The sequence below is a fragment of the Cherax quadricarinatus genome, chromosome 1, assembly GCF_038502225.1.
Source record: "Cherax quadricarinatus isolate ZL_2023a chromosome 1, ASM3850222v1, whole genome shotgun sequence".
Lineage (NCBI taxonomy): Eukaryota > Metazoa > Arthropoda > Malacostraca > Decapoda > Parastacidae > Cherax > Cherax quadricarinatus.
The window spans coordinates 92,661,756-92,677,920 of NC_091292.1; the positions used below are offsets into that span (position 1 = coordinate 92,661,756).

At 42.0% G+C, this 16,165-nt stretch overlaps 1 protein-coding gene across 1 annotated transcript in view; it reads right to left on the bottom strand.

Moving 5' to 3' along the window:
* LOC128690003 (uncharacterized transmembrane protein DDB_G0289901-like) overlaps positions 1 to 16,165 on the bottom strand; it is an 81,377-nt gene that overhangs the window by 6,040 nt on the left and 59,172 nt on the right. The window contains exons 2-3 of the mRNA XM_053778494.2: positions 4,429 to 5,120; positions 496 to 667 (exon numbers count right to left, since the gene is read on the bottom strand). Of these exons, the coding sequence (XP_053634469.2) occupies positions 496 to 667; positions 4,429 to 5,030 (774 nt within the window). The 5' untranslated portion in view covers positions 5,031 to 5,120. The remainder of the gene's footprint in view (positions 1 to 495; positions 668 to 4,428; positions 5,121 to 16,165) is intronic.

A 16,165-nucleotide genomic window follows, 5' to 3' on the forward strand; every position in this document is an offset into this window, starting at 1 on the left:
ACAAAAAACGTTCTGCCACATATTCTTCACGTGCCTGATCGTGTTACTTTACTGATGAATTCAGATCATGATGCAATAAAAGTTTCAGTGGTTCCGAGCCACTACAATATAGGGTCGCAAGATTGACCAACACAGGAAGGGTGCAGTACTGTAAGAGGCCTGCTAGCCCATGCTAGGCAGGTCCAACTCGCACATGTGTTGCGGAGCAAACTTACACTATACACATTGTGTCGCTCTATATATGTGTGTGTGTGCATCTATGTGCAGCGAATATTTCAAGTTGCGTGATGTTTGTAAGTAAATACATTTAAGTTTGTTGTTTTTATGTCAAGTGATCACTTTTTAAAATCAAAACGCTTCAGGTGGAGCTATCGTTACCTTGCACTACTCCCTAATATTGCATGCACGTCACACCTCCTGTTGCAAGATCATCTACATTCACCATACCAGGTGAGGTCACCCACACTGCAGCAGCAGCATCTGACGTGTACTCACCAGTAAGGTGTAGCAGCCGATGAGCATGACGGTCTGCAAGTTGAACCTCTGCTTGCGAGCCTCATCCTTGTACCTGGCACGGTGGACATGCATGTAGTAGTCCTGCTCCGTGTCCTGCGCCAGGGTCAGGTTGCTGCCGTGAGGGTCACGGGTCCGTGACAGAGTGCTTGACCTACAGGGAGACACACATACACAGAGAGTGAGACGTCTGTTATACGCAGGGAGAGATACGAGACACACACACACACACACACACACACAGCTTGAGATGTATATCTCACGTAGGAAGAAATCTGAGCTCTTTTGGACAGAGATAAAAGAGAGTTAAGAAGGTCTTACGTAGACCGAGAGAAATATAAACCTTTATAACAGAGATTACGGAGACATTTAGATGGAGGAGCGATGATAGACAAACAGAGAAAGAAATACAGGCTATGATGTAAAGAAAACAACTGACACAGAGTGAGAGACATGTCTGGTGGTTGAAGATACTGACTGTGATGACAGGGAGAATAAGATAGGAAATATATTTGATCATCATGCATAAATATATGTTGCAACATACATTATATATATAATGTAGTGCCGAACAGGTAAAACTTGATATTTTGGTTTATATAGAAACGCTCTCCTTGCCGAATAAGGCAAGCGAAAATTTGTGTATGCATTAATTTCGAAAAAATCATTCTGGACTTAACAAAAAAATATATTTTATTGTATTTGTTTATTAAATTATTGTAAACTTATCTAAAATATATTTAGTTGGATTAGGCTAAATTAAATTGCGCTTGTTATAATAAGGTTAGGTAAGTTTTCTAAGATTCTTTTGGTACAAAATTATGAATTTTTACATTAACATAAAAGAAAAGATATATCTTTAAAGGTAAAAGAGAAAATTTTAGAAAGTATTTAATTTTAAATGAATTCTTGCTAATTGACCAGTTTTACCTACTCGGCACGACATATATATATATATATATATATATATATATATATATATATATATATATATATATATATATATATATATATATATATATATATATATACTGCTTGGTCGTAGGAAGAAAAATCTTGATCTAAGAGAACCTGTTAATGGAACGAAACAGAAGATGTAACAGTAGTTACTGAATCTAACAGAGCCAGAGGTTATTAACGGAGGCTGCCAACGCACCGTTCACGCCACCAAACTGAAAGTAACGCTGATAGGAAGGTTCCCAGACCGCACGACTGACAAGCTCTCAGCTGGGCTAACACAGTAAAGCAGTGAGTGATGGAACGTGATAAAGCCACTGGTGAAGCAACGTAATAAAGCCACTGGTGAAGCAACGTAATAAAGCCACCGGTGAAGCAGCGTAATAAAGCCACAAGTGAAGCAACGTAATAAAGCCACTGGTGAAGCAACGTAATAAAGCCACTGGTGAAGCAACGTAATAAAGCCACTGGTGAAGCAACGTAATAAAGCCACTGGTGAAGCAACGTAATAAAGCCACTGGTGAAGCAACGTAATAAAGCCACTGGTGAAGCAGCGTAATAAAGCCACAAGTGAAGCAGCGTAATAAAGCCACAAGTGAAGCAGCGTAATAAAGCCACAAGTGAAGCAGCGTAATAAAGCCACAAGTGAAGCAGCGTAATAAAGCCACAAGTGAAGCAACGTAATAAAGCCACAAGTGAAGCAGCGTAATAAAGCCACAAGTGAAGCAGCGTAATAAAGCCACAAGTGAAGCAACGTAATAAAGCCACAAGTGAAGCAGCGTAATAAAGCCACAAGTGAAGCAGCGTAATAAAGCCACAAGTGAAGCAGCGTAATAAAGCCACAAGTGAAGCAGCGTAATAAAGCCACAAGTGAAGCAACGTAATAAAGCCACAAGTGAAGCAGCGTAATAAAGCCACAAGTAAAGCAGCGTAATAAAGCCACAAGTAAAGCAGCGTAATAAAGCCACAAGTAAAGCAGCGTAATAAAGCCACAAGTAAAGCAGCGTAATAAAGCCACAAGTGAAGCAGCGTAATAAAGCCACAAGTGAAGCAGCGTAATAAAGCCACAAGTGAAGCAGCGTAATAAAGCCACAAGTGAAGCAGCGTAATAAAGCCACAAGTGAAGCAGCGTAATAAAGCCACAAGTGAAGCAGCGTAATAAAGCCACTGATGAGAAACAGTATAAAGCAACAGATGAAGCAGCACTTAAAGCACCAATAAAGCAACCAACGAAACAACATAATTAAGCCACCAGTAAAGCAACACAATAAAGCCTACCAGTAAAGTCATGCAAAAAAAGCACTAATGAAGCAATAAAATAAAGCAACCAGTATAACAAATCCAGCAATAAAGCAATACGAGTATTAAAGCAGCAGCCACAATAAAGCAACACAAGAAATAAAGTGTTACGGATAAAGAGCAACACACAACACAGCAATAAAATTTGTAAGGAACACAATTAATAAAGCAAATTACCGAATCGACGCAATAAAGCAACTCCTGAAGCAACACAATAAAGAAATGCGTGAAACAACTTATTAATAAAGCAACGAGCGAAGCGGTTCAATAGAGCAATTAGCGAGGTAACGCAGTAAAGCAAAAGCAAAGCAGCACAATGCAATTAGCTAGGCAATAAAGCCGGTAGCGAGGCAATAAAGCCGGTAGCGAGGCAATAAAGCCGGTAGCTAGGCAATAAAGCCGGTAGCGAGGCAATAAAGCCGGTAGCGAGGCAATAAAGCCGGTAGCGAGGCAATAAAGCCGGTAGCGAGGCAATAAAGCCGGTAGCGAGGCAATAAAGCCGGTAGCGTGGCAATAAAGCAACTGGCGAGGTAATACAGCCGGTAACGAGACAATAAAGCAGGTAGCGAGGCATCAACAAAGCAACGGGCAGTCAATAAAGCAACGAGTGTGGCAACAAAGTAGGTAGTTAGGCAATAAAGCAGCGAACGAGGCACTAAAGCAGGTAGCGATGCAATAAAGCAGGTAGCGATGCAATAAAGCAGGTAGCGATGCAATAAAGCAGGTAGCGAGGCAATAAAGTAGATACCAAGGCAATAAAGCAGGTAGCGATGCAATAAAGCAGGTAGAGATGCAATAAAGCAGGTAGCGAGGCAATAAAGCAGGTAGCGATGCAATAAAGCAGGTAGAGATGCAATAAAGCAGGTAGCGAGGCAATAAAGCAGGTAGCGATGCAATAAAGCAGGTAGAGATGCAATAAAGCAGGTAGCGAGGCAATAAAGCAGGTAGCGATGCAATAAAGCAGGTAGAGATGCAATAAAGCAGGTAGCGAGGCAATAAAGCAGGTAGGGAGGCAATAAAGCAGGTAGAGATGCAATAAAGCAGGTAGCGAGGCAATAAAGCAGGTAGCGATGCAATAAAGCAGGTAGAGATGCAATAAAGCAGGTAGCGAGGCAATAAAGCAGGTAGGGAGGCAATAAAGCAGGTAGCGAGGCAATAAAGCAGGTAGCGAGGCAATAAAGCAGGTAGCGAGGCAATAAAGCAGGTAGGGAGGCAATAAAGCAGGTAGGGAGGCAATAAAGCAGGTAGGGAGGCAATAAAGCAGGTAGGGAGGCAATAAAGCAGGTAGGGAGGCAATAAAGCAGGTAGCGAGGCAATAAAGCAGGTAGGGAGGCAATAAAGCAGGTAGCGAGGCAATAAAGCAGGTAGCGAGGCAATAAAGCAGGTAGGGAGGCAATAAAGCAGGTAGCAAGGCAATAAAGCAGGTAGCGAGGCAATAAAGCTGGTAGGGAGGCAATAAAGCAGGTAGGGAGGCAATAAAGCAGGCAGGGAGGCAATAAAACAGGTAGCGAGGCAATAAAGCAGGTAGCGAGGCAATAAAGCAGGTAGGGAGGCATCACCAAAGCAACAAGCAGCGCCACTAGCAACACCTGTCACAAACTCTCAACAACAAGCAGAAAGAAACTGAGGAAGCAGCAGGCGAGGTGTTTCCTGCTTTACCTGCTGTTGTTGTGAGTGCGAGGGAGGGCGGTCAGCAGGTCTGGTTCCCTGTGGACGTTAACACTGTGGTTCCTGGGAAGACTGGCAGCGCGGGTCTCCAGTAGCGCAGCCAACACGCCATTGTAGTCTGCGCGCGACCCCGTCGAGCCGCGGCGGTCGCGGTGTTGGTGGTGGTGATGGTGGTGGTGGGCGTCCCCGTCCGGAAGGACGGAAACTTCGTTGGGTCGCGACAGCGTGCTGCTGCGACTCCCTGGCAGCGAGTGAGACCTCTCGCTGAGCTTGGCCAGAGTGCTGGCCGCCTTGGCCTGCTTGGCCTCCATGTCTCTGATCTCCCTAGAGCTGCCATCACGCGAGTGGCGGGAGTGGTCGCGCGAGTGGCGGGAGTGGTCGCGTGAGTGGCGGGATGGGTCCCGGGAGCGGTGGGAGTGATCCCGGGAATGGTGGGAGTGGTGTGGGTGTCCCTCGCCGCTGCTGGAACTTCTGCTGTGGTTACGGGAGCGCGTGTGGGAGACCCGCAGGGGGTGCGTCCGTAGCAGAGAGGATCCCGGTACGTGGTCGTGGATGTGACAAAGGTGACAGTTACTACTCGAACCCTCAGGCATGGTGTTCCGGACTATCCACGCCCTCTATGGCATGATTCACGCCCCCCACGCCCGCTGTCCGCGCCCTGCTGCCTCAGTTTACCCACACTCCTGTAAGAATAAAACAACAAAACAATCAGTAACCACTGAAACTATGTAATTAAATCAGTAAACAGAATGTAATTCCCTACTAACACTCACTACCTACACAACACTCAAAGTCACTAATCTTCCATCTTTCGTCAAGTCTCAACACCTGCGTCTTACATCTCTCGTTGGGGTCACTTTACAGGTCATACATCACAGCTAACACAATAAAATACAACACAGTATATTATAATCACCCAGGATGTAGAAATGACCAGCTGCTCACGTAATTTCAATGATTTTAAGAACCACAAAACGCACCTTTGGAAAGCCTTTGTTATCTGATCTCCGCTGGTCCGTGCGTTAGGTGAAACTTTGTTAATTGTTCGCACTTTATATATATATATATATATATATATATATATATATATATATATATATATATATATATATATATATATATATATATATATATATATATATATATATATTGAGAGAGAGAGAGAGAGAGAGAGAGAGAGAGAGACAGAAATAAACTCATCCAATGGTTTCACTTTCTCTTAGGCAATTAAACTTAAGATAAATTCGGCCACTTTTAAAATAATTGGACACTTGCGAAACCATTTATGAATGAAGACCGCGTCGTGCCCATGATCTCTACAGTAGGTACTGTATATCCTCTGTGGGACGTACACTGTATATCCTCTGTGGGACGTACACTGTGTATCCTCTGTGGGACGTACACTGTATATCCTCTATGGGACGTTGACTGTATATCCTCTCTGGAACATACATTGTATATCCTCTATGGGACGTATACTGTAAGTCCTCTATGGGATGTACACTGTATTTCCTGTATGGGACGTACACTGTATTCCCTGTATGGGACGTACGCTATACACTTTGCACACAGAACATCACGTGTCGAGAGAACGTGTTTTGAATTACTCTCGATTTCATTTTTTTTTTTAACATTTGGCTGTCATGACCAGTCTTGACGGAGTGCAGACGTAGGGGTCATTGTGGCAACGTCCTCCAGTGACCCAGCACCTGTGTACGTATGCACTTTAAAATGGAACCGAATTCCAAGAACTCTCGTGATCTCGAAGATAGATGTAAGCGGTTGTTTGCTGGTCGCTTGAGAATGTGAGTGGAGGATCACAGAAGAGACTGGAATTTAATTGTTTTTCCACAGTGGTTGTATTGTATATCGAAAATCTGTTGTGATCTTGCTGCAAATGTGTGTTTGTATGGGTCACCCCTGTCACGGTCCTCGTGTCGTCTAGTAGCCTATAACCCCTGTCAATGACCATATTGTCATCTAATAGCCTGTACGTATGGATCACCCCTTTCAAAAACTCTCTTGTCGTCCAGTAACCTGTAAATAAGGATCACCCCCGTCAACGACCGCACATGTGACCTCACAACTCTGCCTCTGCTAGTGTAACACGTTTTTATGTGACCTAGCACAACCCAACTAGAAATTAATCCATTACTTGCACTCTTCAACGACCTCATAATGTCAGGGATCAACCTTATTTTTTTTGTTATGAAAACCTGCATTTATTATGAGGATTATTACCAGCACAAGAACTGACTATATCTATGATTAGCAGAATCTGATCTTGGTGAGTTGAGGATCCAATTAGAAGTGTTGGGAAGACTGAGACATGAGTTCAGGATCCAGTTAGATGAACTAGAAAGACTGACACATGAGTTGAAGATTCAGATGAGCTATGAAGACTAATACTTTACTTACAAAGGTCAGCAATAGCTGTATTTAGCTGTGGTTTGTGAGTTATGTAAAGCTACCGTGTAAATAATGCTCAATTATTTACTTGTTGGCAACCGCAATACTTATTTTGGGAACCTCCATTTTTTACCATAGTTATCTATACACTTTCACTGTTCTTGATGCTTGGAGGCTAGTTATTGTTGTGTGTGTGTGTGTGTGTGTGTGTGTGTGTGTGTGTGTGTGTGTGTGTGTGTGTGTGTGTGTGTGTGTGTGTGTGTGTGTGTCGTCTGTGTCTGTGTCTGTGTCTGTGTCTGTGTCTGTGTCTGTGTCTGTGTGGGTGTGCGGGTGTGTGTGTGTGTATGTGGGTGGTTTTGAGTGGGATTTAGGTGAGGTTCCCCTACCAGCCACATAAAAAAAAACACTGCCATATTTAATAAGGGTTTAGTTCAATAACTTAGTTCAATAACTCAGTATAAAAGATACGTTAATATGTAAGAAATAACTTATCATATGAGTACATTTACTCAGCTGTTGGATCATTTAGGTGTAACTAACTTTACACATTATCACTAATTCCCACAAATCCTGCATACTTTTATTGACATGGTGACCAGCTTAGCACCTCGCTTGACGAGTTAGGAACTTTGTTATAACAAGCTTAGAATGTGTATGAATGTTAGTGTTACTAGGTGAATGTCACATTAAAAGCGCAAAATGCCGAGTGGAGACTCGATTACCTCTCCATGTGTTCCACTGTCTCCAGAATATATGCCGTCTTTACATCAGTTTCGAAAATCCTGATGCGCAGGCAGAACGTCACGTCCATAACGATGCCCAGGTGTAGCATACAGGTGTTAGTCGTCAAGATAAACTCTTTCTGCACTCTGCTGCACTCTGGAATATAGTGCCAGAGTGTGTGTTTATCCTCGTGTTCACTCTGCCTTCTCTTCTTTCACTTGGAGTAGCATTCAAAATGGGTTGGGCAAATGTTTTTGTTTAGTGGGTTTGGGATTGAGAACCTGCCTATTATAGGCCAGCAAGCCTGCTGCAGAGTTATATATACGTTCTTATATATGTTCTTATATACACTAACCTGGCCACCACTATGTCCACTATGTTTCCACCTTCATCACCATAAACACGTTTCGCCCAATTCAACCCTCATGTAACTTTTTTACAAAAATGCAAATAAGATGCGAGAAAACTCAAATAAGATGCGCAAAATGCAAATAAGATGCGAAAAATGCAAATAAGATGCGAAAAATGCAAATAAGATGCGCAAAATGCAAATAAGATGCGAAAAATGCAAATAAGATGCGAAAAATGCAAATAAGATGCGAAAAATGCAAATAAGATGCGAAAAATGCAAATAAGATGCGAAAAATGCAAATAAGATGCGAAAAATGCAAATAAGATGCAAAAAATGCAAATAATATGCAAAAAATGCAAATAAGACGCAAAAAATGCAAATAAGATGCGAAAATGCAAATAAGATGCGCAAAATGCAAATAAGATGCGAGAAAACTCAAATAAGATGCGCAAAATGCAAATAAGATGCGAAAAATGCAAATAAGATGCGAAAAATGCAAATAAGATGCGAAAAATGCAAATAAGATGCGAAAAATGCAAATAAGATGCGAAAAATGCAAATAAGATGCGAAAAATGCAAATAAGATGCGAAAAATGCAAATAAGATGCGAAAAATGCAAATAAGATGCGAAAAATGCAAATAAGATGCGAAAATGCAAATAAGATGCAAAAATGTAAATAAGATGCAAAAAATGCAAATAAGATGCGATAGTGCAAATAAGATGCGCAAAATGCAAATAAGATGCGAAAAATGCAAATAAGATGCGAAAAATGCAAATAAGATGCGAAAAATGCAAATAAGATGCGAAAATGCAAATAAGATGCAAAAAATGCAAATAAGATGCAAAAAATGCAAATAAGATGCGAAAAATGCAAATAAGATGCGAAAAATGCAAATAAGATGCAAAAAATGCAAATAAGATGCGAAAATGCAAATAAGATGCAAAAAATGCAAATAAGATGCAAAAAAATGCAAATAAGATGCATAAAATGCAAATAAGATGCATAAAATGCAAATAAGATGCGAAAAATCTAAACGAGACGAGTTTTGCTTTCTTTACAACTTCACTGGACAGTTTAAGCGCAACCAGCTCATTTTAGACTAATGATACACCATTATTAAGATTTGCAAATTTCTCCATAACCCTGACGTATTTAAGCTTTCTATGGTAATTATTGGTCAAGAAATCTTTTAAGCTTCGGTTATCTATTGGTGAGTATCTGTTGGAGAGCTCTGTTAGACGTAGTGTTGGTGATGGCTTTGTTGGTGGAGAGCTCTGTTAGATGTAGTGTTGGTGATGACTTTGTTGGTGGAGAGCTCTGTTAGATGTAGTGCTGGTGATGGCTTTGTTGGCGGAGAGCTCTGTTAGATGTAGTGCTGGTGATGACTTTGTTGGTGGAGAGCTCTGTTAGATGTAGTGTTGGTGATGGCTTTGTTGGTGGAGAGCTCTGTTTAGAAGCTGTGTTGGTGGAGAGCTCTGTTAGATGTAGTGTTGGTGATGGCTTTGTTGGTGGAGAGCTCTGTTAGATGTAGTGTTGGTGATGGCTTTTTTGGTGGAGAGCTCTGTTAGATGTAGTGTTGGTGATGACTTTGTTGGCGGAGAGCTCTGTTAGATGTAGTGTTGGTGATGACTTTGTTGGCGGAGAGCTCTGTTAGATGTAGTGTTGGTGATGACTTTGTTGGTGGAGAGCTCTGTTAGATGTAGTGTTGGTGATGACTTTGTTGGTGGAGAGCTCTGTTAGATGTAGTGTTGGTGATGACTTTGTTGGTGGAGAGCTCTGTTAGATGTAGTGTTGGTGATGACTTTGTTGGTGGAGAGCTCTGTTAGATGTAGTGTTGGTGATGACTTTGTTGGTGGAGAGCTCTGTTAGATGTAGTGTTGGTGATGACTTTGTTGGTGGAGAGCTCTGTTAGATGTAGTGTTGGTGATGACTTTGTTGGTGGAGAGCTCTGTTAGATGTAGTGTTGGTGATGACTTTGTTGGTGGAGAGCTCTGTTAGATGTAGTGTTGGTGATGACTTTGTTGGTGGAGAGCTATGTTAGATGTAGTGTTGGTGATGACTTTGTTGGTGGAGAGCTCTGTTAGATGTAGTGTTGGTGATGGCTTTGTTGGTGGAGAGCTCTGTTAGATGTAGTGTTGGTGATGACTTTGTTGGTGGAGAGCTCTGTTAGATGTAGTGTTGGTGATGGCTTTGTTGGTGGAGAGCTCTGTTTAGAAGCTGCGTTGGTGGAGAGCTCTTTTAGGTGCTGTGTTCGTAGAGAGCTCTGTAAGATGCAGTGTTGGTAATGGCTATGTTGGTGAAGAGCTCTGTTAGATGTGTTGGTGATGGCTATGTTGGTGGGGAACTCTGTTAGATGCAATGTTGGTGATGGCTATGTTGGTGAAGAGCTCTGTTAGATACAGTGTTGGTGATGGTTGTGCTGGTGGAGAGTTCTTTTATACACAATGTTGGTGATGGTTGTGTTGGTGGAGAGCTCTGTTAGATACAGTGTTGGTGATGGTTGTGTTGGTGGAGAGTTCTGTTACATGCAGTGTTGGTGATGGTTGTGTTAGAACATAAGAACGAAGGAACACTGCAGAAGGCCTACTGGCCCATGCGAGGCAGGTCCAAGTCTCCTACCGGCTTAAGCCAATGCACCCAACCTAGTCAGGTCAGGTCACATTGACTTAAGGGAGGAACACGGCAACCGACCTGTTAGCACAAGCTATCAGGTCTAACTCACACCCACCCACATCTACTCATGTATTTATCCAACCTATTTTTAAAGCTACACAACGTTCTGGCCTCTATAACGGTACTTGGGAGTTTGTTCCACTCATCCACAACTCTATTACCAAACCAGTACTTTCCTATATCCTTCCTGAATCTGAATTTTTCCAACTTAAAACCATTGCTGCGAGTCCTGTCTAGGCTAGATATTTTCAGCACACTATTTACATCCCCTTTATTTATTCCTGTCTTCCATTTATACACCTCAATCATATCCCCCCTAATTCTACGTCTTTCTAGAGAGTGCAGTTTCAGGGCCCTTAGTCTATCCTCATAGGGAAGGTTTCTGATACATGGGATCATCTTTGTCATCCTCCTTTGTACATTTTCCAGAGAATTTATATCCATTCTGTAATACGGTGACCAAAACTGTGCAGCATAATCTAAATGAGGCCTAACCAAGGATGTATAGAGTTGAAGAACAACCTGAGGACTCCTATTATTTATGCTTCTTGATATGAAGCCAAGGATTCTATTAGCTTTATTGCGAACACTTATGCACTGTTGTCTTGGTTTCAGATTACTGCTAACCAGAACTCCTAAATCTTTTTCGCAATCCGTAATATTAAGATCTACATTATTTAGTTTATATGTGGCATGGTTATTGTCCTGTCCAACATTTAGAACTTTGCATTTGTCTATATTAAACTGCATCTGCCACTTCTCCGACCACTGCATCAGTCTATTCAAATCTTCCTGGAGTGCTCGAATGTCCTCGTCAGAATGAATTCGACGGCCTATTTTGGTGTCATCGGCAAACTTGCCGATGTCGCTCTTTATGCCCTCATCTATGTCGTTTATGTAGATTGTGAACAGCAGGGGGCCCAACACTGACCCCTGTGGAACACCGCTCGTGACGCTTCCCCACTCTGATTTCTCCCCATTTATGCAAACTCTCTGCTGCCTATTTGTCAACCATGCCTCTATCCAGGAAAAAATTTCTCCTCCTATTCCATGTGCTTTAATTTTCCTCAATAGTCTCTGATGTGGGACCCTGTCAAAAGCCTTACTGAAGTCCATATACACAATATCATATTCATTACCATGATCTACCTCCTCAAATACCTTAGTGAAAAAAGTTAATAAATTCGTAAGGCAGGAACGCCCCTTTGTAAAACCATGCTGAGATTCGTTGATTAATTTATGCTTTTCAAGATGGCTACGAACTGCCTCGGCAATTATTGATTCCATAAATTTTCCCACTATGGAGGTTAGGCTTATTGGTCTATAGTTCGAAGCTAAGGACCTGTCACCTGTTTTGAAAATAGGTATCACATTTGCCATTTTCCACTTATCTGGCACCATGCCAGTTTGTAGTGATATGTTGAAAAGATTGGCCAAAGGTGTGCTAAGCTCCTCTTTACATTCCTTTAGAACCCTTGCATACAGTTCATCAGGGCCTGGGGATTTGTTAGGTTTTAATTTATCTATTTGCCTAAGGACCATGTCACTTGTGACCCTAATAGTGCACAGTTTATTATCGTCCTGTTCTACATAATTTATCATTACTGGAATATCGCTGGTATCCTCCTGTGTAAAAACTGAGAGGAAGTATGTGTTAAAAATTCTACACATTTCCTTATCACTGTCAGTGAGCTGACCCGAGGAACTTTTGAGTGGGCCTATCTTGTCCCTGATCTTACTTCTGTATACCTGAAAGAATCCTTTTGGGTTAGTCTTCGATTCTTTTGCAACTTTAACCTCATAATCTCTTTTTGCTTTTCTAATTCCCTTTTTTATTTCTCTCTTTAACTGAATATATCGATTTCTTAATTGCCCCTCTCCTCTTTTGATTTGCCTATATATGCCTCTCTTTTGACCAATCAGATATTTTAATCTATTGTTCATCCATTTAGGATCATTTTTGTTTGATCTGATTTCCCTATTTGGAACATAATTTGACTGAGCAGCTAGAACTATGCCCTGGAAAGCATCATATCGGCAACCATCACCACCTACCTGTTACACACAATGTTGGTGATGGTTGTGTTGGTGGAGAGTTCTGTTACATACAGTGTTGGTGATGGTTGTGTTGGTGGAGAGTTGTGTTACATACAGTGTTGGTGATGGTTGTGTTGGTGGAGAGTTGTGTTACATACAGTGTTGGTGATGGTTGTGTTGGCGGAGAGTTCTGTTACACACAATGTTGGTGATGGTTGTGTTGGTGGAGAGTTGTGTTACATACAGTGTTGGTGATGGTTGTGTTGGTGGAGAGTTGTGTTACATAGTGTTGGTGATGGTTGTGTTGGTGGAGAGTTCTGTTACATGCAGTGTTGGTGATGGTTGTGTTGGCGGAGAGTTCTGTTAGATACATTGTTGGTGATGGTTGTGATGGATAGTTCTGTTAGATACATTGTTGGTGATGGTTGTGATGGATAGTTCTGTTAGATACATTGTTGGTGATGGTTGTGATGGATAGTTCTGTTAGATACATTGTTGGTGATGGTTGTGATGGATAGTTCTGTTAGATACATTGTTGGTGATGGTTGTGATGGATAGTTCTGTTAGATACATTGTTGGTGATGGTTGTGATGGATAGTTCTGTTAGATACATTGTTGGTGATGGTTGTGATGGATAGTTCTGTTAGATACATTGTTGGTGATGGTTGTGATGGATAGTTCTGTTAGATACATTGTTGGTGATGGTTGTGATGGATAGTTCTGTTAGATACAGTGTTGGTGATGGCTCAGTGTTCATCCTTCATTACAATGGATGACATAAATCACTTCCTCATACTGTAAGTAATGACCCGTGTGTTTATGTCACTCTTCTGCTGTGCCTTCGGTATTCAAAATGTATTTGTTTGGGGGGAGGGGGCGTAGGGGGAGGGGGCGATAGGGGGAGGGATGTTTAGGGTGAGATTGTGGAATAAAGGTTTTGGGTGTGGGGGTGAAGGTGTGGGGTGAGGGTGTTGGGGGTGAGATTGTTGGTCGTGGGTTGAGGGGTATAGGGCGTTGGGTGAGGGTATGGGGCGTGGGGTGAGAGAGTGTTGGGCGTGGGATGAGGGAGTGTTGGGCGTGGGGTGAGGGCGTGGGGTGAAGTCGTGGGGTGACCCAGATAAACACCTGCCCTGGTCTTCTGACATTTACAAACTAGGAGGTCGCGGTAATTCCCAGGAAAGGAAGGAGAGTGTTAAGGGCAGGTTAGAGTGTGTTAGAAATAAAACATACTGTAGTGTGTTAGAAGATGATCGAGTTAGAGAATTTGAGCATGTTAGAATGTGTAAACTTGCTGCATCATAAGTAAGCTTGTTGCATCACGTGTAAACTTGTTGCATCACGTGTAAGCTTGTTGCGCCACGTGTAAACTTGCTGCATCACGTGTAAACTTGTTGCATCACGTGTAAACTTGTTGCATCACGAGTAATCATGTTGCGCCACGTGTAAGCTTGTTGCGCCACGTGTAAACTTGCTGCATCACGTGTAAACTTGTTGCATCACGTGTAAACTTGTTGCATCACGAGTAATCATGTTGCTTCACGTGTAAGCTTGTTGCATCACATGTCAAATTGTTGCATCATGTTAGGTCTCAGCCACTCCTCGTCTCCTACAGTACAAAAACATGACACGTGTTGCAGGTCACAAGTTTGACCAGACACACACACCTGGGCAGGACCTGTTAAGTTCAGCCAAGTGACCTGGCCAGCAACTGCCAGGAACCCGTCAAGATATTTGGCAATGGAATAGTCTCTGACTGTTGTGGGGGTCACATAATGAGTCAATCTGGCCAAATTTTCTGTCTGTCTGTCTTTCTCTCTCTCTCTCTCTCTCTCTCTCTCTCTCTCTCTCTCTCTCTCTCTCTCTCTCTCTCTCTCTCTCTCTCTCTCTCTCTCTCTCTCTCCCTCTCTCCCTCTCCCTCTCTCCCTCTCTCCCTCTCTCCCTCTCTCCCTCTCTCTCTCTCTCTCTCTCCCTCTTTCTCTCATTCTCTCATTCTCACTCTCTCTCTCTCTCTCTCTCTCTCTCTCTCTCTCTCTCTCTTACTCTGACATTAGCAGCAGTGACCACAATATTTATAAACAATGACAAGACTTGTTTCCTCAACTATCATTTCCTAAACTTAACCTCAGTTTTAGGCAAACAAACGGAAACTATTAATAAGGACGAGATTGTTAATTGTCTGAGAAAATAATGACGTAATAACTGGAAACCAATGTGGATTCCATAATAAAACATCATGACTGCCTAACTTACTCTATTTTTTTAATATATCTGGGGAGACCTTCCCCAAGGTACTCCATCAAACATTGATGGACAAAATGAAAGATCCCAGCAACTGTAATATGTCTGGAGTTCCAAGAGACCTTCCACAAGGTACTCCATCAAATATTGATGGACAAAATGAAAGATCCCAGCAACTGTAATATGTCTGGAGTTCCAAGAGACCTTCCACAAGGTACTCCATCAAACATTGATGGACAAAATGAAAGATCCCAGCAACTGTAATATGTCTGGAGTTCCAAGAGACCTTCCCCAAGGTACTCCATCAAACATTGATGGACAAAATGAAAGATCCCAGCAACTGTAATATGTCTGGAGTTCCAAGAGACCTTCCCCAAGGTACTCCATCAAACATTGATGGACAAAATGAAAGATCCCAGCAACTGTAATATGTCTGGAGTTCCAAGAGACCTTCCCCAAGGTACTCCATCAAATATTTATGGACAAAATGAAAGATCCCAGCAACTGTAATATGTCTGGAGTTCCAAGAGACCTTCCACAAGGTACTCCATCATAGACCGATGTACAAAATAAAAGCACATGGTATAGCATATGATTCTCTGACAGGAAACAGAAAAAGTAGAACTCAACAGAGGTGTGTGAATGGCTACCCTTGAAGTGGAGTTCCCCGGGGATCAGTTCTTGGTCAAATCCTCTTCTTAATGTACATAAATAATCTCGCCACAGACAGGACTATCATAAGAAAATTTACAAATGACACCAAACAAGGAAACAGTGAAACATTTGAAGCAGATTGTTTGAGTATTGAGAGTGATCAGGACAAACTGGTGTTGTGGTCGGAGAAGTGGAAGACAAAAGCTTCGCTGTATATGTTTACAAAATGATGAATTTTGTGTATAACAGTCTCAGACATGAATGTAAATGGTTTAGTAACATAATTATTGAAACAAGTAAAGAAAAGTATTAATCACAAACAACAACCTCGAAAATATCACACAATGGCTACCTGTGAATAACAAAACTAACATAATGTTAGGGTTTTATAGCTGGATCTTCAAGCACAAAATACCAGACACCAAATTAACCCTGCATATTGTACTTGCTAGACAGCATCTTAAATATACCGCCCAATTACAGTCTCCATATTACGTAAAAGACGAAGATGCATCAGAGATGGCGGAGACAAGAGCTATCACACTCGTGCCATCACTCACAAACATTGTGGAAAAAAACTCAGACCAATCAATTATTTTCATTTCTTCTGAACGACGACTACGAGATCTCTTTCCGACCT